We start from the raw sequence: 22,286 nt of genomic DNA, 5'->3' as shown, positions 1-22,286 counted from the left end.
TCCGATTCTCGTGTGCCCCGCCCTGCCGGTCCCGCCCCGCCCCGCCCCGGTCCCTCCGCCCCGCCCCGCCCGCGCGCGCGTTCCCCGGGCCAATCAGCGCGCGGCTCGCGGCCGGAAGCGCGGCGGCGGCGCGGCAGCGAGTAACGGGAAGTGCCGGGCGTGTCCCGGAAGTGCGGGGGCGCGCGGGGCCTGGGCGGATCCGCGGCGTTGGCAGCGGAGCGCGGAGCGAGCGAGCCCGGTACGGCGGGAGCGGCGGGCGGGGGTGCGGCACGGCGGCCAGGGCCGGGCCGCGGGAAGGGCCGGGCGCGGCCGAGGGGCGGGCGCGGGGCCCCGGGTGCCCTTGCGCGACCTTCCGAAGGCCGGGGGAGCCGCCGCCCCCGGTGGGGCCGTCCCGGAGCGGAGCGCGTGCGGCGAGGGCGGGGCGCGGCGGCCTGGGCGGCCCGGGCTCCCCGGAGGGGCTGGGGCGGTGCCCGGGGGGCCGTGCCCGGTGCCCGGGGGGCCGTGCCCGGTACCCGGTGCCCGGCGGGCCGTGCCCGGGTTCGCTCCGAGGGGCGGTGCAGGGGATCGCCCGGCCCGACGCGTCCCGGGGTCGGCCGTGCCTCCGGCACGTACGGGCTGTCCATAAATGGCCGCTGGGCACGGAATGAGGAACTGGGAGCCGGTACCGGGGTTGGGCTGCTCCGTTCAAGGCAGGCCCTTCCACCGCGACCGCCGCGGGCCGGATGCGCCTCCAGCCCCGGCGGGGTTCGCACGGGAGCCGCGGTTCCTGCGCTGCCCCATCAGCGTGACCCCACCGGGAGCAGCGGCGTTTTCCCGGGAGCTGGCTGAGAGCCGTGACCGCCGTTTGTTTGTGGTGAGAAATCCCCGGCCGCCCTTGTTCACTCGAGGGTTTCGGGTCCGCTCTCTTGCTCCAGCTGTCCAAGCATTTTTGCAGTGTGGAAGATCTCATTCTGTGACTGCAGAGTGGGGACAGTTTCACTGCTGTGGGTTCAGCTGCTGACACTCAGGGACCAGCCCCGGCTCCAGGTGCCCACGGTGCTGGTTCCATCCCTGGTGCAGCACTGCCAGCAGCCTTCGTGCTTCTGGAGCTTTGTGAGCCCTCAACCTGGCTCTGCACCGTTCACCCCTGCAGGTGAATGACAGGTCAGGGATATGTCAGAGCAAAAAGAACAAAACATAAAACCCTCCTCCATGCTCAGGCTGCCGAGTCCCCGCTGGGCAGCAGAGTGTCCTCCTGTTCCTGAGTCCCTCCTGCAGGGAGCTGTGAGACCCCTGGCATCGGGTGGGATGGGAATTCCCTGGGTGCTCTTACAAAGCACCGGTGCAGCAGCGGTGCCTGGGTGTGCCCTGACAGCCTCGGGAGGTGCCAGCTGGGCTCTGTCCCCTCCGTGCTGCCCTGGGACCATCTGAGCGGCCGGGCTGTTGGGGCTGTCCTGGCTCCCCGTCCTGGCAGAGCAGCACTCGCTGCTGGCTCACATTCCAGTGAGTTCTCCAGGGCTGCGCGGGAAGGAGGAAGGGTGGGGACTGCTGGAACTGGCCGTGCTGAGTCCGAGGCCTGACGGGTGTTGGAGGAAGCTGATGAGCTCATCTGACACACTCTGACTAATGCTGGCTCCGTGCTGCCCTGGGATGGGATTCCAGAGTCAGTGTTCCCACCGTGCCTGGACACAGCAGGGATGCAGGGACGCTCCCGCTGGTGCTGCTGCCTGGCAGGAGGTGGGGCTCTCGCCCTGGCTGCTGCAGCTGCTCTGTCCTGCACAAAACATGCTGGGAATCCGGAAGAGTCTGCCGGGCTGAGGGAGCAGGGAAGGCAGAGTGCAAACTCCCCGGTAGGGATTCAGCCTCCTGCTGCCTTCTACAGCTGCTGAGATCCCCAGTACCTGCTGGGAGCTGGGTCTGCTTCTGAAGGTGCAGGAGCCCTTCTGTACCCAGCTTGCAGCACAGGCTGGGGTCCCTTCCTGCAGCCCTGGCAGTTCCTGGGGGCTGTGCTGTTCCACGGAGCAGGGGCAGCCCCAGCACCTGTGGGTGAGCTGATAGGAAGGGTGAGGGCTCTTCCCCAGAGCCAAGCCCAGCCTGGCCTGCAGTGCTGACTGGAGTCATGCTGGTTCTGTCCCCAGTGGTCTTTTCAGTCCTGGTGGGCTCCTGTCACCTTAGAAATCCTGAGAAGGTTGGGGTGGGTTGTGATTAATTTGTGTGCTGGGTATGCATGATTCTTTAGCTCTGGGTCACAGAAGTAAGGCCGGAACACAGGAACGTGACCAAAGAGCTGGGGATTTGGGGTTTGGTTGGTTTGGGCTTCCTTCTGTGCCCTCTGTGTCGTGGTTGTTGCTAATACCAGTTTGTGGCAGGGGCTCCTGGTGGCTCTGGTGGAGATGGGGCTTGTGATGCATGGAAGAAATCCGTCACCATTGTGTTACCCGGGGGCTCAGCTGTGGAGGAGTGGCAGCTCTGTGCTGACACCAAACCAGGGCATTTCCAAACTGCCCAGGAGAGGATTCTGGCTCTTGGAGGTGCCCAGCTGCTGGCAGTCAGGGCTGTGAGCGCCAAGGCTGTTCCCAATCAGTGCAGCTCTCTCCCAGCCATGGGAGTGTGCTGGGACTGGTGCTGTTGTTCACAGAGCACTGGCTCCAAGAGCTTCAGGTGCTGGAGCAGAGGCTGCCTCATGCCTCCTGCTGTCCCTGATCTGGCTCTCTGTGAGAGATTGTGTCGCTGCTTGGTCTGGAAATTGGAAGGTGGAGGGTGCCCGTGGCTGCTCATGCACAGAAATGTACCTACCACTGCTGGAGACAGGTGTGTGGGTGCTAGTGGATCCTCTGCCATTAGTGTGCTCTCACAGAAGGCTCAGCCACAGAATTTGGGAGTCACCACAAGTTTGGGACTTTGATTCTGTAAAGCTGAAATTCTGTCACTTTCCTGGAAGCTGCAGGTATCCTCAGAGCAAGGTGTGAGAGTTAGAATGAACTGTGGCCCATGGGAGGTGTAATCTGGCCCAGAGGAGAGCCAAAGGATGTGGGGAGGGGATTGGGCAGGGTGCAGGGAGGAGATGGAGCAGTGCAGGTGTGTAAGTGAGCATTTGCTCAGCGCTCCTGGGAGTCCTCAAGCCTGGCAGCTGCTTGGGTTTGATGTGGAGACACTGGCATGAAATCTCATCAGCTGTTCAGCTGTGACATGAGACTAAATGCCCTTTGGAAGAGAAATTTCCACATCATTCAGTGTGAGGATGTTGGAGGATGCCATGTGGAAGGGCCAGCTGTTTGCTGTGCAGCTGCAGCAGGAAAGGCTCCTGGCACAGATGCTTGTTCCACACAAGGCCAGAGCCCTGGTGTAGCCCCTGGTGTCCCTTCATCCCCCAGTGCCTTTCTAGAGCTGTGCCAGAGTGTTCTGAGCCTTCAGAGAGTCCAAGTTGATGTTTGCCACAGGATAACCCTTCACACAACGTGCCCTGTGGAACCAAGAATTCCTGAATGTGTCATTGGCTTTTACTGAGGATTTTAGTGGAGTGTTGGCATCACCTTTGCCTTGCCCTTGGCGTGGCTGGGCATTTCCTGGGCAGAGTCCTGGGCAGGTTCCACATCTTGTTTATTTCATTGCCTGTTTCCCTGGCTGTGTGTGCCACAGATCCTTGCAAAGGGCTGAGCCAGGTGTCTCATCCCTCTCTGCCAAGGCACCTGGCACAGAGCGTGGATGTGACAGTTACAAAACGTGGGCACCAGATCCCAGCAGAGGCTCCTGGCATTCGTGCCAGAGGAACAGAGGCCTATTCTTAGCTGGAATCCTGCTGTGGAGAGCAGAACAGGGTTTATTCTGGGCTCTGGTTTATTCCAATTGAAAGCCTCACCTGATTGATCTTATGGAGAATGTCTCCCCTATGGCTTTGGGGTATTACATTACAAGCAAAGCACTGAGGTTGAATTTTTTCTCTCTCTCGTCTGGGCCTCTGTGGGCTGAAGATGAGACCTGGGGGATTCTGCAGGGGCTGGGGGCCCTGGGCAGGGCTGTGTCTCCCAGGGCCAGCAAGAAGGGCCCCAGTGAGAGTGGGAGCCTGCAGAGTGACAGCAGAGCAGTCTGGGGAGCCCTGCCACGGGGGTGGCTGCTCAGGGCAGTCACAGCTCTGCTCTCTGCTTCAGTGTGGAGCACGTGTGCCAGGATGGCAGAGCAGGAGCCAACGGCAGAGCAGCTGGCCCAGATTGCAGCGGAGAACGAGGAGGACGAGCACTCTGTCAACTACAAGCCTCCTGCCCAGAAGAGCATCCAGGAGATCCAGGAGCTGGACAAGGACGACGAGAGCCTGCGCAAGTACAAGGAGGCCCTGCTGGGCGCCGTCACTGTCAGCGCAGGTGAGCTCTGCACGGCTCGGTCCCTGCTGGCCTGGCCTCTGCTCCCACGGGGGAGCTGTTCTCCCAGCTCAGGGTTTGGGCAGGAGCACAGCCCAGACACAAAGCTGAGCCTGTGCTGCCCCATGCCCGTGGCTGGCCCGCAGTGAAGGGCTCAGGGACTGGAGGCCAGGCTGGCACTCTGCCTTTGCAGAGACTGTGGGCTGGGCCTGGTGCAATGGGAGCCTTTACAGAGTTGGAGCCTCTTTTTGCTGTTTTTTGTGCTCTTTCAAGAAGTTCTCTGGAAGGAAAAGGAGCTGTGTTGGCCAGTGTGAGGGATGAGTGTTTAACAGCTTTTTCTCCTGTCTCTAGATCCCAACGCTCCAAATGTGGTGGTGACCAAACTGACCTTGGTCTGTGCTACTGCTCCAGGCCCCCTGGAGCTGGACCTGACAGGTGAGCTGGGAGGGAATGCCAGGAGCACTGCTGGCAAGGTGGGGGAGCCTTCCTGTGTCAGAAGGGCTGGCAGCAGAGCACAGTGTTGGGCCCCAGCAGGTTCTGTACCTGGAGCCCAGCAGCAGCTCCGTGACTTCTGGGTGTTGGGTAGTGGTGTGAGGGGCCAGGTGGGGCAGGCAGATTCTTCCAGCCTGCACGGTGACAGCCTTGGAGCAAACATCTGCAAAGAAACAGCTTGGAATTAACTGCAGGGTTGTGCTTGCAGTGTCCTGTTGCAGGGCATTGCTTGCCTGGCTCTGGCAGCAGAGGGGGCCCTGCAGCTCCTGCCCCAGCTGCTCGTGCCATGGAGATTCACCCCAGAGCACAGCACAAAGGAGCTCTGAGCAGCCCTCTCCTGTCTCTGTAGGTGATCTGGAAAGCTACAAGAAGCAATCATTTGTGCTGAAGGAGGGTGTGGAATACCGGATAAAAATCTCCTTTAGGGTAAGGATTCTGATCTGGAAATTGAGGGAATAGAACACCAGACTGCTGCAGTCCCAGCCTGGGGAGTGCCCGTGCCCTGCAAGTGGGGCTGTGCTGGAGAAATGGGCTCTTCCTGCACGTGGGGTGGGCAGCATGAATGGAGACATCCTGCTCAGTCCCTGCTCCTCTCTCTCCAGGTAAACAGGGAGATTGTGTCAGGATTGAAGTACATCCAGCACACGTTCCGGAAAGGGGTGAAAAGTAAGTGCTTCTCTTGGCTTGGTGCTGCTCTGAGTGAGTGAGGGCTTCCTGCTCATCTTGCTGCTGTGACAGTGACAGGGGCTGCCCAGCAGCTCCTCACGGGAGGGGCCAGTCCTCAGTGCCACGGAGCCCGTGGAGCCCTGCAGTGCTGGGGCAGCCCATGGTCCTGCACAGCGTGGGATCCCAGTCCCCCGAGCACATTTCCCGCCGAGTTCGGCAGGGAGCAGGTCCCAGCTGACAGCGCTGCAGGTGCTTACAGGTCCCTCCCCGCAGGAGGGGCCCATTCCTGGGGGGAAGGAAGCTCCGAACTGGGTGAGATTCCTGTTGTTACAGCTGCTCTGTGGATTGGTGTAACAGTAACAGACCTTTCATTTGCTTCAGCCTTGCTCCAGATGCAGGGGAGGCTCCTGAACCTCTTGGTGCCTCCCTGATGCCTCCATACACTCTTTTTGTCTTTTTAGTTGACAAGACCGAGTACATGGTTGGGAGCTATGGCCCCCGAGCAGAGGAGTACGAGTTTCTGACCCCCATGGAAGAGGCCCCCAAGGGCATGCTAGCTCGGGGCAGCTACAACATCAAATCCAAGTTCACAGATGATGATAAGACTGACCACCTGTCCTGGGAGTGGAACCTGACCATCAAGAAGGATTGGAAGGACTAGCCCTTCCCGAGGCCAAACCCCAGAGAGCGTGAATCAGACAGTGGCTACCGTAGAATTCCCCCCCTGTACCAAAGTGCTGACATTGGAACCCTCTTACCTGTCACCCCCTTTATCATTTGACCAGAGAGCTCAGTTTTTTATGTGCCCCCTCCCCAGAGAATTGCTGAGTGCATTGACCAAACCATGCTGTCTGCATCTGGTCTCCAGCTGCCCGTCCTGGGGCTGTGCTGCCCCAGCACTGAGGGGAGTGCCCCCTCCTTGCCAGGCCCTTTCTTGCTTCCCACCTTCCTTTATCCAGGAGGTGCCAAAGGGGAGGAACCCCTGTTAGGATCCTGTGCTTGGCTTTCCTGCGCACAGCTCAGGGTAGCTACTGCCTCCAAGTAGCTGAAGAATTTTGGTGCCAGGCAGCTGTCAAATCAGTTTATTGGCTCGAGTGTTGTCTGCCTGCCCTTTCCGCCCTGTCAGTGTCCTGGGCAGCTTCATTTGTGGATGTTCCCTGTAACCATGATGCCTTAAATGTGTAACATGTATCCTCTAGGGAGGGGGTCCTGCCTCTGTTACACTTTTTAAACGCCACCTGCCCTTCCCATCTGTTGGCATGGGCTCAGCTTCGTCACGCCCCTCATGTGTTATTAGGAAGATTCACAACTTCCCACTTCACTGCTGGTCCGTTCCTCTCCCGAGACAGGACATCTCCAGAGGGGAGAGGGTGTGACATCCTGGGTGACACCTGCCCCCCGAGCCCTGGCCTGGCTGGCCCCAGCCTGGCCTGCAGAGCCCCCCCGGAGCTCTCTGGGTGCCCTGTGGCACAGGGGGGCTGAAGGGCAGGGCGTGCAGGGGTCACCAGGGCTGCCATCACCTCGCACTTCTCACTGCAGCCCAGGAGCTGCAAAGCACTGAGATTCCAGGACAGCACCTGCCCTCCTGGCTGCTTTGGGCTGAGGATGGACGAGTCTGTCTCTGCAGCTGCTCCTGATGCCATCAACAAAGAGCTTGCGATGGACAAGTGTTCTGAAGTGGTTAATGCCTTATGTATCTGTTCTGCCTTTAAAATCTGTGCCTGGCCTGTAGTTACTGCCTTGACACTGGGCCCCCGTGCCTGCCTCCACCCTGGGTTGCACAGCTGCAGCTCTTGGGGCAAAGCAGCCCCAGGGCCCTGCAAGGCCCGGGGCTGGGCAGGCGTGTGCCACCTCTGCAGCCCTCTGATCTGGATCTACCACACCGAGGTTACAACTGGGACCAAGTACATGTGGCTTCTCGTAGCTACGTCTTTGCCTCTAACTGCCCTCGCCCTGCCCCTAGAGAGATTTTTTTTTTGTTAATTTGATTTGGTGCGTATTGTCTGTAAGTCCTAGACCCAGGTTAACAGGTTTGGAATCATCGTCTGCTTCTCCTTTTATGACAGTTAAATAAAATCTTTGAACTGACCGTGTACTGTCCATGCTGGATCTTCAGCATGAAGTGGCTGGATGGGATTTCTGCAGACACCTAGGGTGGGAGTAGACCAGGATCTCTGGGTTTGCTAGAATGTGAAAGGGGATCTGGGACAGGAGAGGCCCCATGGCAGCATGTGTGCCGGATCTGTCCCTTGCTGTTTGCCCTGTTCTGCAATGCCCACAGTGTGAGGGCTGGGGGTGTGTGAGGCTGTGAAAACAGGGATTTCCAAGGGGGGGCCTCTGAACCCCCAGCACGACTGCTCCAGCTGCACACACAAAGGGAAATTCCTGTGCAGTCACAGGAATGAGGGAGGCAATCAGAAAACAGTCCAGGAGAGGCAGCACGATAAGAGCCGGCGGATGTTTACAGATCATGTGGCATGTTTGTGTTAAGGATAAAGGAAAGTGTAGACATTAAAAGCTCTTTACAGAATCCATGGTGTGAGAGAACCTGGAGGAGGAGACTCAGCTCTGCTCGTGGTCAGACTCGTGAAGGTAACTGAGAATTCCATAGGCTCCCTCTTGTATTTGGAGTGCACAGCACAGGCCCTTCCTTGGGCCTTGGAAAACTGCTAAAGGAGATGATGGAACTTGGAAAGGACAAGGACTGAAGGCAACAGTCTGGGCTGGGTAGGAGCTGGCATGTGGCCAGTGCCCTCTCCAGCAGGCACATCACTCGTTCTGCTGGCTATGGAGAACAGCTTCCAGCCCTCTGCAGTGTAGGGCCGTGGAGGGCAATGTGGGGACTGGAGCAGGACTCACCCTCAGTGTGTCAGTTAGACAGAGCCCAGATGTGCCTGATAGCTGAACAAAGGCCCCCTGTGCTGGCCCCAACAGCCACTCTGCGGCCAGGGGATGAGCACCCAGCTGATGCAACCCCAGAGCTTTGGCAAGAGTTTCCACACCCAGGGTGTCAAGGCTTCTGTTAGATCGTTTCACCAGGGCAGGAGGCCTGCAGGGGCAGGACAGCTGTGCTGTGCTCCAGCTTTGGGGATTCTCTGCCTCTGTTCTCGGCACATTCCTCCCCCAGCAGAGTGACAGCTGGACTCCTGTGCCTGGTGCATGCCATGAGTTGGGAATGGGTGGCTCCAGTCACAGGCTGCGTGGGACAGACCATTCACATGAATTGGGGTTCCCAAAGTAAACCCTTGGCCCCTTCCAGGTGATGCACCTTAAGGACCTCGTGCAGGAGCAGCCCGGGCCGTTCCCCGTTTCCAGCGCTGCAGCAGCTCCCTCTGACCCCACAGTAACAGTGCACATGCAGAGCTACCCCGGGGCAAGGCGGGCCCTCTGGCAGAGCGAGAGGCCGGGGCTCTCCGGGCAGGGGCTTCCAGCCCTGGAACCCAACAGGCCCCGAGGTGGCCCGGACTAATGCAGTGCTGATTCCTTCCCTGCCAGGCCAGCGTGCCTGCCCGGCCCTGCGTGGCCGCGGTGCCCTCGCCGTGTGCTCAGCTTTGTCTTCCCAAATCTCGCTGGACTCTCCCCGGGGCTGACAAGAGCGTGTGGCTCAGCACCGGCCGCAACAATGAACGGGCCGCAGCTCCTGGCAGCACTCGGGTTCCGTACGGGAACTGGCGACCCCCGGGGCGCGGCCGGGATCCCGCAGCCCGGCCCTGCTCCGGGCCCTGCGTGCGCGGGAGCGGCGGCGCCGGGAGCCCTTCCCCGCCCGGCGCGCACCAGCAGCAGCAGCCTGGACCCTCGGCAGTGCCGGGGCCGCGCAGGCAGACCCGAGCGGCGGGGTTTGCCCTTCCACGGTCACCGGGCTCCTCCGTGCCCGGCCCGTCTCCGTGACCGGCGAGCTTGAAGCAAAGTGAAACCGGGCCGGTGCCCGGCCCGGTCGGAGCCCAGCGCCGGGGACAGACAGACAGGGTCGGGACGGGCAGCGCTGCTGCCGTGACCCCGAGGGGAAGGCCGTGTCTAGGGGAGGTACGAGTGGAGCGGGACAGAACTGAACCGCACCGGGCCGGGCCTCGCGCGCCGGGCTAGTCACGTGGGGCGCGCGGCCCAGTCAGGATCCACCACGCGCCCGTGGCCGCGCGCACGCGCAGTGACGCCCGGCGTCGCTTCCTGAGTGCCACGTTCGAGGGCAGGGGCCACGCGAGACGGTGGCGCCGACCAATGGCGAGCGGCATCGCGGGGAAAGGAGCCAATGGAGGCCTGCGGGCGGGGAGCGCGGCCGGCGGCCAACCCGAGGCGGCGGGCGAGGGGCGTGCCCGGAGCACCAGCCAATGGGCGGCGCGCAATGGCCGGGGCAGCGGCGCCGGCCAATGGCAGGCGGGCGGCGCAGCCAATAGCGCGCGGCGGCGGCCGAGGGGGCGGGTTTATAAGAGGGAGGCGGCGACGCGACCGCGCCAGCCCGACCCTGAGGCCGCCATCAGCCATGGCGGCGGTGCGCGCTCTGCTCCCGCTGCTCTGCTCGGCCCTGCTGCTGCTGCCCGACCGCGCCGCCGCCCAGGAGGAGGAGGATGGCGTCCTGGTGCTGCGCGCCAACTCCTTCGAGCAGGCGCTGGCCGAGCACCGATACCTGCTCGTCGAGTTCTGTGAGCGCGGCGGGGCCGGGCCGGGCCGGGGGGAACGGGCGGGCGGGGACCGCGGGCGCGGCCGGGGACGGAAGGGTCGGGCCGGGGAGAGGCGCTGCGGGACGGGCTCCCCCGGGCGGGTTTGGGGCCGGGCTGGGGCGGGGGTCTGCGCGGCCCCCGGCCCACCCGTCCCCGGGGCTCTGTGAGTCCCGGCGGGCCTCGCTCCGCCCGGGAGCGGCGGCGGAGAGGCCCGGCCGCCGCTGACGTCCCCTCCCGCAGACGCGCCGTGGTGCGGGCACTGCAAAGCGCTGGCGCCCGAGTACGCGAAGGCGGCGGCGAAGCTGAAGGCGGAGGGCTCGGAAATCCGGCTGGCCAAGGTGGACGCCACGGAGGAGTCGGAGCTGGCGCAGCAGTTCGGCGTGCGCGGGTATCCCACCATCAAGTTCTTCAAGAACGGCGACAAGGCTGCGCCCAAGGAGTACACGGGTGAGGAGGGGCAGGACGCAGGTGAAGCGGGCCTGGATGCGCCGCCAGGGTGCAGAGGGCAGCAACGTGGCGCCGAGTCCCAGCACATGGCCCCGTGCTGGAGCTGTGCTGCTGTGCCCGGACAAGGTCCACTGTGACAACGACCTGGGAATGGTGCTGGGCCCATGGGGAACGGGCCAACCTTCAATGGGCTCCCTCTGGAGAGATCCCTGAGGTCAGCCAGAGTGGAAGAAGCTGCTTTTAGCGAAGTGACTTGAGCTTGGCTTTTTGTGTGGCTTAACTTGACTCAAGCCTTTCCAGAACTGGTAACACACCTGGGCCATTGGGTGAGGAGGCAAACACGGGGTGTGAGAGGGCTGCAAGGAAGGCCAAGACAGAACTCAGCTAAGCCAGGCCACAGAGTGCTGGTAACAGAGAGTGACATCCAGCATAGAGATCTTCGAAGGCAAAGGTGCTGTGATAGCATCAGTAATACTGAGGTCATGGAGAAGTGTTGCATTGCTGGCCAAAGTTTAAGGACAGGGGCAGGAGGTGAGAGAGGAATGGATTCCTGGGAGTCCCTTGTACCTTGACTTATCAATTAGGGATAAGCTTAATTACACTGTGAGTGAAAGCGGAAGAGTTGCGCAAATGAGATCTTGAGTCTTGCTGATCTCTTGACCAGCTGCTGAAAATCTTCTCTCTTAAAGCCTGAGGGTTTTGTGCTGTTGGCCTTCACTGGGGGGAAAGTGACTCCTTGTTCTCTCCTGTAGCTGGCAGGGAGGCAGACGACATCGTCAGCTGGCTGAGGAAGCGCACGGGCCCGGCTGCTGCCAGCCTGGCTGATGTGGCTGCTGCCGAGGCACTGGTGGACTCCAGTGAAGTGGTGGTGATTGGTTTCTTCAAGGTAGAGTTTGTGTTTCCCCTGGAGACGCTCTTGTGTGTGTCCAGGGCTTTCCCTGCTCCCTCCTGCTGGGGAAGGTTCTGTGCCTTATGCAATACTTGCTGCCTTGCCTTCCTTGATCTTCCAGTTCTTCGGGCTGGGCCCTGGGATGTAAATGCTTCAGGTGATGTGGCTCCTCTGAGACACCTTTCTTTGCTCCCCAGGATTCGGCATCAGAGGCAGCAAAGGAGTTCCTGCAGGCAGCAGAAGCTGTGGATGATATTCCTTTTGGGATTTCCTCCAGTGCTGATGTCTTCACCAAGTACCAGATTAGTAAGGACAGTGTCATCCTCTTCAAGAAGGTACTGGCTGGTGCCAAGCCTGAGCACCACACTGGGCTCTACTGTCTGTTTCCTTTTCTTTAGTCAGACTCCAACAAGGTCAGTCCTGGATGAAACAAAGGCCCCATGCTGCTGCTGTAGCTGTTCTTGGGCCTCAGAGCCTGTGGCCCCTTTGTGGGCTGGCAAGCCTCAGGGGCCCACTTGTGCAGCTGTGTCAGTCTCCCAGCCCTGTGCTGTTCTCCCAGAGCTGCTGGGCTTTGGGTGCAGGTTGTTCCTTCACTCCCTTCCCTTTTACCCAGCTCTCTGCAGTGCAGCAGTGGTCACACAGTCCTGGACAGGCCCAAGAGAGCAGTAGATGAGCTCTCTGGCTGCCATGGTGCTGTTTGCTTGTGTCTTAGCTGAGTTGCCTTTCACTGCCCACTGCTGACCTCTGCTGTGTCCAGGAGCTGCTCTGTCTCACTGCTGTGGGTTCTGCAGTGCAGGGATTCCAGAGAAGCTCCTAAGAGGATTTGCAGTTCCAGCTGACTGGGCTGGGGCAGTGGATTATGTGCAGAGGGGTGCTGACTACCTACAGAACCACAAATGCTCTAATGGAGGCATGGAAATTCCTGTCACTGGGATGGATTTCCAAGTCTGAGCAGACAAGAAGAGGTTCTTCAGGCTTGGTGGCTCCTCACCTAGAGGTGCTGTGAGGCAGGACTGAGTGCTTTGGGTTCAGATTTACTACACCTGTAATGTCATCAATTGTGACTTTGCCCAGTCTGACCTAACACAGGGCTTTCTTTTTCTTCACCTGAAACAATTGTTTTATTATACTGTACCTCTGACACTGTAGGTTTTTATGGTGATAGAAGCTTGTAGACTTAAATTTGGAGTCAGAGTCCCTCAGGTCAATGTGCCTGAGGAAATATCTGGCTAATGAGCTCAAAATGCATTAGCAAAATGGGGGGAGAAGGGAGGGAGGAGTGTTTTGTTCTTGTCTCGTTTGGTAGTTGTGTGCTATTGCATGAGTAGCTCTGTCTGTCAGCTCTGTGTGCCCCGTTCTGGGCGGAGTTCTGGGCCTGGCAGCCTTTTGTGTGTGCTGGGAACAGAAGTGACCATGCTGTGCCAGGCTGGGGTGGGGCAGGAGGGCTCAGCTCCATGGAAGGAGCAGCCCAGATCTGCCCAGCCACTGGGGCTCCTCTCTGTTCCTCTGCAATGGCATGGCAGTGCCATGGCAGCTCCTGGACAGATCTGCTCTGAACCAGGCAGAAAAGGAGCACCCACAGAAATCAAACACCAGGGCAGGAGACTTTCATGGCCTGTTTTGGTATTGGGCTTTGGCTCCAACCATTAGTTGGGCCTGAACTGAGAGGGTTTGGCTCATTGTTCTTCTCTTACTCTGTGAGAGTTGTCCAGACTTGCAGAGGCCCTCACACAGCTGTGCTGATGGCACTGAGGCAATCTGCAGAACTCCTCAGCGTGTTTGCAGAGTTATTTTCTGATGCTGTTTTCCTCAGCTTTTCCACTGAGGCTGGTGTGCCTTCCCTTAACAAAAGGTTATCTGAGTCCACACTCTTCCTTCTGTCAACAGCCTTAGTGTGGCCTTGCCAGGGCACTGCTGTGCCCTTCTGCACATCCTCCCTCCAGCCTGGATGGGCCCTCTGCAGCTGTTGCTGTTTCAGGCTGCCAGAGGGTTCTGGGAATCCTGCTCAGGGATGACAGGGGTGATGGCCTTGGAGAACAGGACCTGGCACCTCCAGTGTGGTGTGCAACACGTGCTGTTGTCCCTAACACAGACTGGAATGAGTTCCCTGGGCTGAGGATGTCACTGTGTGCTGTCAGACGTTCCCCAGTGTCTGCTCTGGCCATTGGCTGCTCAGGGTCCTTCTTGGTGACTTGCACCATTAGTGCTCTCACAGTGGTGCAGAGCAAGGCTGAGATCAAACCTGGCTGTTGCTGCTGCTTGCCTTCTGGTGGGGGGTGATTTAAAGCTTTGCTTGCAAGGAAGATGGGCACCTTGATCCAGCTTTTATGTGGATTTTTGGTAACCTCGTTGAGATGGAAGTCTGCTCAGAAGTGCAGCTGAGATCCCTTGGGGCAGTGAGAGATTTGTGTGAGATGCACAAGTGTTCTAATGAGAAATGTCTGTTCTTGCAGTTTGATGAAGGCCAGAACAACTTTGAAGGGGATCTCACCAAAGATAATCTGCTGAACTTCATCAAGTCTAATTCATTGCCTCTGGTCATAGAGTTCACTGAGCAGGTGGGTCTTTAGATGTCCAACAAGGCTCTTCCCATTGCTGCTGCAAGAATATAGCAAAGGTCCACTTGTAGATTGCATGGTCATGTTTTATTGTGGAGCTGACTCTGGGGGTATGGAGCAGTGGGAAGGACACAGGATAAAGGAGATGGGAGCTTGCTGTGCAGAGCAGTCCTGCAGTATTGGGGGCTGCTCAGCATAGTGGAGTTAAACTGGTCTGGATACTGATTTGCCTCTGTTCCAAAAATAAAGTTTATTTTTTACTCCTCAGACTGCTCCTAAAATATTTGGAGGAGAGATCAAGACTCATATTCTGCTTTTCCTGCCAAAAAGCGTGTCTGACTATCAAGGGAAGCTGGACAACTTCAAGAGTGCAGCTGGGGACTTCAAAGGGAAGGTGAGCTGGATTTCTTGGATCATGAGCTAGGAGACACCGACCTCTGCAGAGAAGTGTAGCACTGTCTTTATCCATGGAGCAGCTGTGGAGGAGGACTTTAAGCCAGCTCTCTCCTCTGGGACAGGGGAGGAAAAGAGCGAGTTCAGCTACACTTGGTGTGAGCATGCATGTGAAGTGTCAATAGCTACAAGTGTTCACCTCCTGCCTTTCCCTTTTTTCCTCCCAAGATCCTGTTCATCTTCATAGACAGTGACCACAGTGACAACCAGAGGATTTTGGAGTTCTTTGGCCTAAAGAAGGAAGAGTGCCCAGCTGTACGTCTGATCACCCTGGAGGAAGAAATGACCAAATACAAACCTGAATCTGATGAGCTCACGGCAGACAAGATCAAAGAGTTCTGTAACAAATTCCTGGCAGGCAAGATCAAGGTATGTGGATAAACAGCAGTGGTGGTGAATGAGGTGGCTGAGAGGGATCAGAAATGCTCCCTGGAGAAGCCCCTCCACCTTGTGCATGGAACATCCCATGGGCTTTGTGCTTAGGAAGTAAAGGCAAAGCTGCTGGGGCCTGGAGGCTGCAGGAGGGTGAGCCAGGAAGAGGGACTTGGGCACAGCCAAGCAGTTGTGCTCTCCCTGTGGGGACTGCACTGTTTTTCCAGTTGCTCTCTCTGCCAGCACTCTGTGGAAGGTGTGAGTTCTGTGACAGGGGAAAGAGGTGTCCCTCCCATCTGCTGAGGGGCTGTGTGTGCTCAGCCTGCAGTGAGGGTGCAGCAAAGCCCAGACTCTGGGAGTGGGGCTGTCAGCAGGGCTGGGGGCTTTCCTCCTGCAGAGCTCTGTTGTCATTCTCTGCTCAACAGCACCTGCTCCTCCTGCTGGCTCAGGGTGGGAAGGAGACCCTTTGTGGGGGAAGAGGAAGTGACAGTTCATCTGGTTGCTTACAGCCTGTGACTGAGGCACCAGTGGGGTGTTGAAACCTGGCTTTTCCAGGATGTGTGATTGCATGATCAGTCTGAGTAGCTATGTAGCAAACACTTTGTCTGAATTTCACTTTTTATTCCAGCCCCACCTAATGAGTCAGGATCTTCCTGAAGACTGGGACACGCAGCCTGTCAAAGTTCTGGTTGGGAAGAACTTTGAAGAAGTTGCTTTTGATGAGAATAAGAATGTCTTTGTGGAGTTCTGTGAGTATCTTTCTACAGCTGATTCCAAGTAACTGGTGTGAAAGGATTGCCAAAACCCTGTGTGACCGGGATTAGGGGAAAAGCCTTTTGCAGTCTGGGCCCCAAAAGCAGTGCCTTGGTTGCAGAGATGTGTGAGAACTGTCTGACTCTGGGGAGGAGTGGTACCTCGTTAGATTGTTGGTGCAACTGTGTGTTTGTAATTAACAGATGCCCCGTGGTGTGGTCACTGCAAGCAGCTGGCCCCAATCTGGGACAAGCTGGGAGAAACCTACAGGGACCACGAGAACATTGTCATTGCCAAGATGGACTCGACGGCTAATGAAGTGGAGGCAGTGAAAATCCACAGCTTCCCCACGCTCAAGTTCTTCCCTGCAGGCTCTGGCAGAAATGTAAGCAGGCAGCTGGGCTGGCAGGGCTAGCCAGGGAGCACAGAGCACTCGCTGCTCGCTCTGCACAGGACTGGGGAGGGATCTGCATCCTGTGGGCACGGAACACAGCAAGTCTGCAGGACACCCACGACCCTTTGAGGGGTCTGGGCTGTAGGGAAAGAGTCTGGGGGGCAGTGGGAAGTGGGAATGGGGAAAAGAGGGAGCATAGAGGACAGTGTGCTCATCTGCAGGCTATTCTTTCCTCGCAGTGATCTCTGAAGTCTAGTGGCTGAGCTGTTTTCCTTCGTCTCATATGGGTGAAGGTGAATTTTTAAATTCCCTTTTGCTTGGCATGTTCACTGTTGCTCAGAAAGAGAATTCTCCTCTCCAGGGGTGTGGGTCTGTAGTGCCCATAACCAGCATCCTTGTGTTTTCCTGTGTAGGTAATTGACTATAATGGGGAGAGGACACTAGAAGGCTTCAAAAAATTCCTGGAGAGCGGAGGTCAGGATGGGGCAGCAGCTGATGATGTGAGTAACGTGCATGGAGTACTCTGGGCCTTTGGGAGCAGGGAGCACGGTTCTGTGCCTGAATCCCCAGTCCTACATTAGATCCTGTGTTGTTAGATATCATGTTGCTGGTGAGCAAAGTGCCCACATCAGTGTGGCCTGTTCAGGTGGCTGTGGGCCTGCAGCGGGCTCCTCTCCTGGAGAGCACCCTGAGGGGGTCAAGTAGCACTGCTGGGGCACTCAGCACCTGGAACTGGGCTGTGTGATCAGTGCCACATGCCTGTGTGTCTGCTTGGATGCTCTCACCTGCCGGGGGGCTGGGGAGGCTACTACAGGGGTACAGGTGCCATCTTCCAGGGCTTCCTAATCCATAATGTCCTGAGTCTGAAGCTCTTGAAAAAAGTCTCTGGATGTTTTGTTAGCATGGCAGCAGAGAGCAGTGACCAGATGAGGGGTGCTGCTCAGTGCTGGGTCCTGGGTCTGCCTCATGGGCCAGAAACCAGGAGTTGTCTGTAACCTCCACAGGATCTGGAGGACCTGGAGATGGATGAAGAAACTGAACTTGAGGAAGGTGATGAGGATGAGCAGAAACTCCAAAAGGATGAATTGTAAAGAGAAGACTGATCTACATCACCCAAAAAATCAGACACTAAATTGGGCTGCTATGATGCAGCCCAGTGAGTCAGAAACCCATTAAGATTTAAAGCAGAAGGTAAATGACTGGAAATCCAGGGATTGGCTTCTAAAGTAACACTTTACCCTCACTTGTCTGTACACTTACCTTTTCTTTCTTTTGGCTTTTGAAAAGGGAACTGTCACTAGGGAGCCAGCCCAGCCAGCTGGGCTCTTTTTTCTATTGTGATGTACTTTTTTGTACACAGCTTTTGTCTGGAGAACTCTGTTCTTCTGGGCAGCAGGAGGTTGTGAGGTGGTACCAGGAGTTCAGTAGCCTGACAATCTGGAGCCTTGCCACTAACATCTTCCAGACAGCTTTTTTTTTCCTCTTTTTCTTTTAAAACTAAAGCCCCTAATTGATTTCTGCACCTGGCAGGGTCCTTAATGGTGTCAGCTGTTCTTCCCTGGAGCTGGCCTTCAGTATATGTGGGGGCAGAAGGCTGATGGCTTCCTGGGGAAAGGTGTATGTGAAGGTGCTTCTCTTCATGCCAGCCAGATGTTTCCTTTCCCTTCTCTTTTAAGACACTTGGAGATGACTATTCCAAGCTCCTGGAGGGGTGGAATACTGTGTGCACTGGCTGTGGCAGGCTCTGAGGGTGGAGGTGGCTGCTGGCTCACCAGCTGTGTTGACATCCTTTTGATCAAAGACAAGAGTTGCAATCCCTTTCATGAATTATTTTGAGTGGGTTGACCCGGCAGGTGGGTGGTGGGGGAGGGCCTGATAAACAGATCAAACAGGACATTTGCAATTACTGGGGTTTGGGAATGTGGCTGAGGGAGTGCCTCACAGGCCTGAGCTGCATCAGGCTGGTTCTTAGCATTCTGCTACAATAACATTGGTACTGAATTTGATGGCCAAATAAAGTTGAGATTTTAATACTATTATGTCTCTGTCTTTATCAGAGTGTAGGATATTTGAACCTGCCCTGGAAGGGGAGATCAGAGTTGTAGGATGATTCTCAAAGGACTCTGCTGCAATGGGGTGCGTGTCACGTTCTCCAAGTAATTAGTAAAGGAAAAGAACATTGCAGTGCCCGTGTCCGTTCTGGATTCCAGGGGCTGGTGCAGGTGTGAGCGGGCCGTGGCTTGGCTCTGAGAGTGTGCAGCCCCTGGGCCAGCTGGCTGGGCTGAGGGGACATTTCTCTGCTGCTGCTGGGCTCTGCTAGTCAGGCTCACATGACCCCCTGAGCCATGCTGCTATTTCCAAACCTGCTGCTTGCTGCTGAAGGTATTTTGGTTAGAAAATATGCTATAAATGTCACAGGGAGGGCATGATGAGGCTAGAGGACAACTGGGGCCACACCTCTGTGTCTCAGCGGGTGGGATGTGTGCTGGAACAGTGGCACAGGGTCTTGGACAACACTTGTGTCTGTCTCCAGCTCCAGCCTTTGCTGGGCCCCAGCAGAGCCCTGATGTGGTGTTCCCAAACTTTGGGCATAGCAGCACCAGGGCTGGGGCTGAGCAGGCCCCCACTCACCATGGGATGAGGAAGGGCTGTCGCTGACAGAGCAGCAGCCAGGTGTGTGTGACACCTGTACCTGCAGCTACAGGGAGGGGGACCTTTGAAGCTGCCTCCCTCCAGGGCTATGACTGAAGGTAGGCAGTGGCCACTGCTGCACCCCACAAACCCAGCAGTGCTGGGGGCCTGGGCTGGTTGCTGACAGCTGCTTTGTCTTTTGGAGTGGGGAGGAAGGGACTTTCACCAGTGAAGTTCCACTGAAAGGAGAGGGACTAGAATTTGACTCAAATAGGGCTGTTTTGCACAGCCAGTTGAACTGTGACCAAGCCTGAGCTCTGCAGTGCTCTCCTCTCTCTGGGCAGAGACCCACTGTGCCCGGCTTAGAGGAGGTGCCTCTCCTAGCCCAAGGCTCCCTGTGGCAGGGCAGGAGCTTAGCAGCCATCTGATGTTCATGCCTAATTGCTGTTCCAAGAAAGCAGGCTGCAAGTGTTCTGTGCCATGTTCAGGCTCATCCACAAGCGGATGCTTGGCCAAGGGATCGATGCTTTTGCCAGCAGATAAACAAGTGCCTGACTGTGCTCCTGGGCTCAGGGTGAGGGTCTGCTGCAGCAGGAGGGCAGAGTGAAACCCCTGACTCCTAAAGCACCACAGGGATTTCTTCTGACATGCTTGCCTGGACAATCCCCATCAGCGTGACAAAGCATGAAATGCTTAAGTGTCTGACGTGCCCAAACTTTGGTGGGAGAAAACAGTGGTTGCTTAAACCCTGGACCTGAATGACTCCTCTGTGGCAGATGGTTCTGTTTCGGGTCACGACAGTGTAGCTGGAGAGTATCAGAAGCAGGAGCTGTCTGGTGGTGGTGCTGTTCTTCTGCTGTTCTCCGAAGGCTGCTGGCAGCAGCTGCTTCCCTGTCTCTAGGACAAGGAACAGCAGGGACCAGCAGTGCAGGCCTCTGGTTCTGTGCCTGTCCTGGGATCACCAGCAGCACCTCTGTCCTCGCAAGGGCACAGGGGCCATCAGACACGCTCTGCTTCTTTGCTGGGCTGTGTGCTGTCACAGTTGGGCTGGGCAGCACAGCTCCTCCTGCTCCTTTTGAGTTGTCCCCTGAGCTACAGGAGGGTGACAGCTCTGGATGTGATTGTGCCCACAGCCCTGGCACACCCATACTGCGCTGGCCAGCTGGGCCACGAGCAGCCTTTCCCCAGAAGGGCTCAATGTTGGGAAATTCCTTCCAGGCTCTCCTGAAGGACTACCCATGCAAGAGTAGATTTGACCCCTTGGATGGGGCACATCGACAGGTGGGTGGTAAGATGAGACACCAACTTCTGCCCAAAAGTGGGAGGCTGCAGGCCCGGGCGGCTCGATTACGAAGCATCATGGCAAATAGCATGAGCTGCATGTCCCCAAAATAGCCCGGGGCAGTCTTTATAACGTGGTGCTCCCAGAGAACCATCAGTCCTGGGCCAAAGGCCTGGAGGTGAGCTGCGAGTGCCGGTGCCACGTCCTGCGTGTTACCCAGGAGTGCGGGAGAGGAGCCCGGTGCCCCGGAGCGCGGGAGAGGAGCCCGGTGCCCCGGGAGTGCGGGAGAGGAGCCCGGCGGCTGCCGCGTCCCTGCGGCAGGGGACACGGACACGGCGGGGCCAGCACAGACCTGCAGCCAGGAGCGCCGTGAGGGCCGGAGAGGAGGCAGCAGGGCAGCGAGGGGCCGGGCTGCGTGCTGAGCGGCCCCATGCCGCTGTGCCTCAAGGCTGCTGCCGTCAGCATGAGGGACTATTGCCCCGCGGTGCCGCAGTACGGCCGCTACGGCCGGTGCACGCCGCGCTACGGCCGCTACACGCCCCGGCTCCGGGCCTCCCGCACCGTGCGCTTCCCCAACGACGTCGTCTTCCAGGACCACATCAAGCAGGGGGACCTGGAGCAGGTGGGCAGGTTCATACGAGCCAGGAAGGTGACACTGGACACCATCTACCCTTCTGGTGAGTGCTGCTGGGCGGCAGAGCTGGGCAGAGCAGCGGCACAGCCTGGCGGGGCTGCGGGACACCCGCAGCAGGACTGGAGCAAGCCGGGCCCCTCAGCAAGGAGCAGTGCCCGGCAGGGCCCCAGAGCCCCAGGGTGGCCCCAGCATCCCCCCTCACCAGCAGAGTCAGTGGGAAGGGGGAGCCTGGCCCCCAGTCCCTGTAAGGCGCCATCGAGCCCCCGCAGCGTGGTGGGACCCCAAAGGATGGCAGCGAGCACAGGCTATGGGCTCTGGGCAGCACCAGTTTGCCTTTTCCCCTGACTGGGGGATCTGCATTTGTTCCTGGCTCTGCCTGTTTCTCACAGGCACTGCTCCCTCTTGTATGTCTGACTCTGGGGGCTCAGGGAAAGCTCCGAGTTCTGTGTGCACAGCCTCACCAGAAACTGTTTATGGAATGCCTGATCTTTACAGGCTGATGTGGAGCCCAGATCTGTACTTTTCGTGTGCTTGGCTTCTGCTCTCACAAGGCCATGGAGACAGAGGCTCTCATAACCCCGGGCTTCTTTCTGTCCATACTGATTCTTTGTTAGTGACTGGCTTCTGAAACTCAGGCAGAGCATGACACCAGAGACCTTCTCGTGGCTCTGTGTGAGTCCTGTCCAGGACTCAAAGCAGCTGCTCTAAGGGGCAGTTCCCCTTCCCTCCTCTGTCCTGCCCAGCTGGGGCAGTGGGTGCTGTACCCTCCCAGACAGGGTATTCATGCTGCAGTAGGGCAGCAGGAGCCCACAGCAGCTCCTCTGGCTTTCTCAGTCTGTGTTTCTTTCCCCACTGTCCTCTCCCTGAGCAGGAGAGTGCCCGCCCCCCTTTCCTGAGCTGTGAATGCAGCGTGGAGAGCGATCCCTTCCCGGGCAGGGCTAACCCCTGCCTGTCCCTGCAGGCATGGCAGCGCTGCACGAAGCCGTGCTGACGGGAAACCTGGACTGCGTCAAGCTCCTGGTGAAATACGGCGCTGACATCCACCAGCGGGACGAGAACGGCTGGACGCCCCTGCACATGGCCTGCAGCGACGGCTACGCCGACATCGCCAGGTACGGCCCTGAGGGCCTGGCGGCACCGCGCTGCTGCCCGAGCACCGGCGGCTCCTCGGGGCTGCCCCTGCGGCTGCTCGGGCCGGGCCGGTCCCGGCCGTGGAGGCGGCGGCACCGGGGCTGCCCGGGCCGGGCCGGTTGCTCAGCTCCGCGCCCTGCAGGTACCTGCTGTCCCTTGGGGCCAGCCTGGAGGCCACCACGGACGACGGGGAGAAACCCTCGGACCTCATCGACCCCGAGTACGAGGACCTGGTGCAGCTGCTGGGAGGCGCCGCTCTGCGCTGAGCCGGGACCGGCAACACCGAGCGCCGCGGGCCGGCCCGGGGGCTGCGCCTGCCCGGGAACCGGGGCTGCGCCTGCCCGGGAACCGGGGCTGCGCCCGGGCTGGGCCCGGGCGGCCAACGGGCAGCAGCACCCGGTACTGCGAATCGCGAACCACTTTGTACTTTTCCAATAAAGCATCTCGGTTACCACCTCCGGTACCATCTCCGGTACCGCCTCCGGTACCGCCTCCGGTACCATGTGCGGTACCATCTCCGCTGCCATCTCCGGTACCATCTCCGGTACCATGTCCAGCACCGCCTCCAGTGCCATCTCCGGTTCCGCCGGGGCGG

At 58.5% G+C, this 22,286-nt stretch overlaps 3 protein-coding genes across 4 annotated transcripts; all 3 read left to right on the top strand.

Annotated features, from left to right (window-relative positions):
* Positions 1-80: 80 nt before the first annotated feature.
* Positions 81-7,581, top strand: ARHGDIA (Rho GDP dissociation inhibitor alpha). The gene is made up of 6 exons (XM_071451326.1): positions 81-238; positions 4,128-4,337; positions 4,686-4,769; positions 5,176-5,252; positions 5,429-5,492; positions 5,954-7,581. The coding sequence occupies exons 2-6, from the start codon at positions 4,148-4,150 to the stop codon at positions 6,151-6,153; spliced, it is 615 nt and encodes a 204-aa protein (XP_071307427.1). The 5' UTR covers positions 81-238; positions 4,128-4,147; the 3' UTR covers positions 6,154-7,581.
* A 2,349-nt stretch (positions 7,582-9,930) lies between these two features.
* P4HB (prolyl 4-hydroxylase subunit beta) lies at positions 9,931-18,049 on the top strand. Of its 2 annotated transcripts, XR_011683099.1 has the most exons (12): positions 9,931-10,129; positions 10,388-10,594; positions 11,347-11,480; positions 11,681-11,818; positions 13,937-14,041; positions 14,310-14,435; positions 14,663-14,863; positions 15,495-15,615; positions 15,823-16,004; positions 16,253-16,306; positions 16,427-16,513; positions 17,018-17,041. XR_011683099.1 is itself a non-coding variant. In XM_071451547.1 (11 exons), the coding sequence occupies exons 1-11, from the start codon at positions 9,970-9,972 to the stop codon at positions 17,102-17,104; spliced, it is 1,548 nt and encodes a 515-aa protein (XP_071307648.1). In that variant the 5' UTR covers positions 9,933-9,969; the 3' UTR covers positions 17,105-18,049. The 2 variants fall into 2 exon arrangements, 1 of the variants encoding a protein (XP_071307648.1); XM_071451547.1 differs by lacking the exon at positions 16,253-16,306 and having other exon boundaries at positions 9,933-10,129; positions 17,018-18,049.
* Positions 18,050-18,142: 93 nt separating this feature from the next.
* On the top strand, positions 18,143-22,270 carry PPP1R27 (protein phosphatase 1 regulatory subunit 27). Its single transcript, XM_071451549.1, has 3 exons — positions 18,143-20,603; positions 21,522-21,672; positions 21,834-22,270. Exons 1-3 carry the CDS (start codon positions 20,357-20,359, stop codon positions 21,955-21,957), a joined length of 522 nt encoding a protein of 173 aa, XP_071307650.1. The 5' UTR covers positions 18,143-20,356; the 3' UTR covers positions 21,958-22,270.
* The last annotated feature ends 16 nt before the right edge of the window (positions 22,271-22,286 follow it).

Source organism: Agelaius tricolor, unplaced genomic scaffold (assembly GCF_023055355.1).
Source record: "Agelaius tricolor isolate 1412-34295 unplaced genomic scaffold, bAgeTri1.0.p SCAF_32, whole genome shotgun sequence".
Lineage (NCBI taxonomy): Eukaryota > Metazoa > Chordata > Aves > Passeriformes > Icteridae > Agelaius > Agelaius tricolor.
The sequence above is the reverse complement of the archived record's forward strand: the minus strand, read 5'-3'. Positions and strand labels throughout refer to the sequence as shown.

Coding starts and splice junctions, on each gene's coding strand:
- P4HB (XM_071451547.1), top strand. CDS start 9,970: ATGGCGGCGGTGCGCGCTCTGCTCCCGCTGCTCTGCTCGGCCCTGCTG. Junction 14,436..14,662: donor CTGGGGACTTCAAAGGGAAG/GTGAGCTGGATT, acceptor TTTCCTCCCAAG/ATCCTGTTCATCTTCATAGA. Junction 15,616..15,822: donor GAATGTCTTTGTGGAGTTCT/GTGAGTATCTTT, acceptor TGTAATTAACAG/ATGCCCCGTGGTGTGGTCAC.
- PPP1R27 (XM_071451549.1), top strand. CDS start 20,357: ATGCCGCTGTGCCTCAAGGCTGCTGCCGTCAGCATGAGGGACTATTGC. Junction 20,604..21,521: donor GGACACCATCTACCCTTCTG/GTGAGTGCTGCT, acceptor CTGTCCCTGCAG/GCATGGCAGCGCTGCACGAA. Junction 21,673..21,833: donor GGCTACGCCGACATCGCCAG/GTACGGCCCTGA, acceptor CGCGCCCTGCAG/GTACCTGCTGTCCCTTGGGG.
- ARHGDIA (XM_071451326.1), top strand. CDS start 4,148: ATGGCAGAGCAGGAGCCAACGGCAGAGCAGCTGGCCCAGATTGCAGCG. Junction 4,338..4,685: donor CGCCGTCACTGTCAGCGCAG/GTGAGCTCTGCA, acceptor TCCTGTCTCTAG/ATCCCAACGCTCCAAATGTG. Junction 5,253..5,428: donor GGATAAAAATCTCCTTTAGG/GTAAGGATTCTG, acceptor CTCTCTCTCCAG/GTAAACAGGGAGATTGTGTC.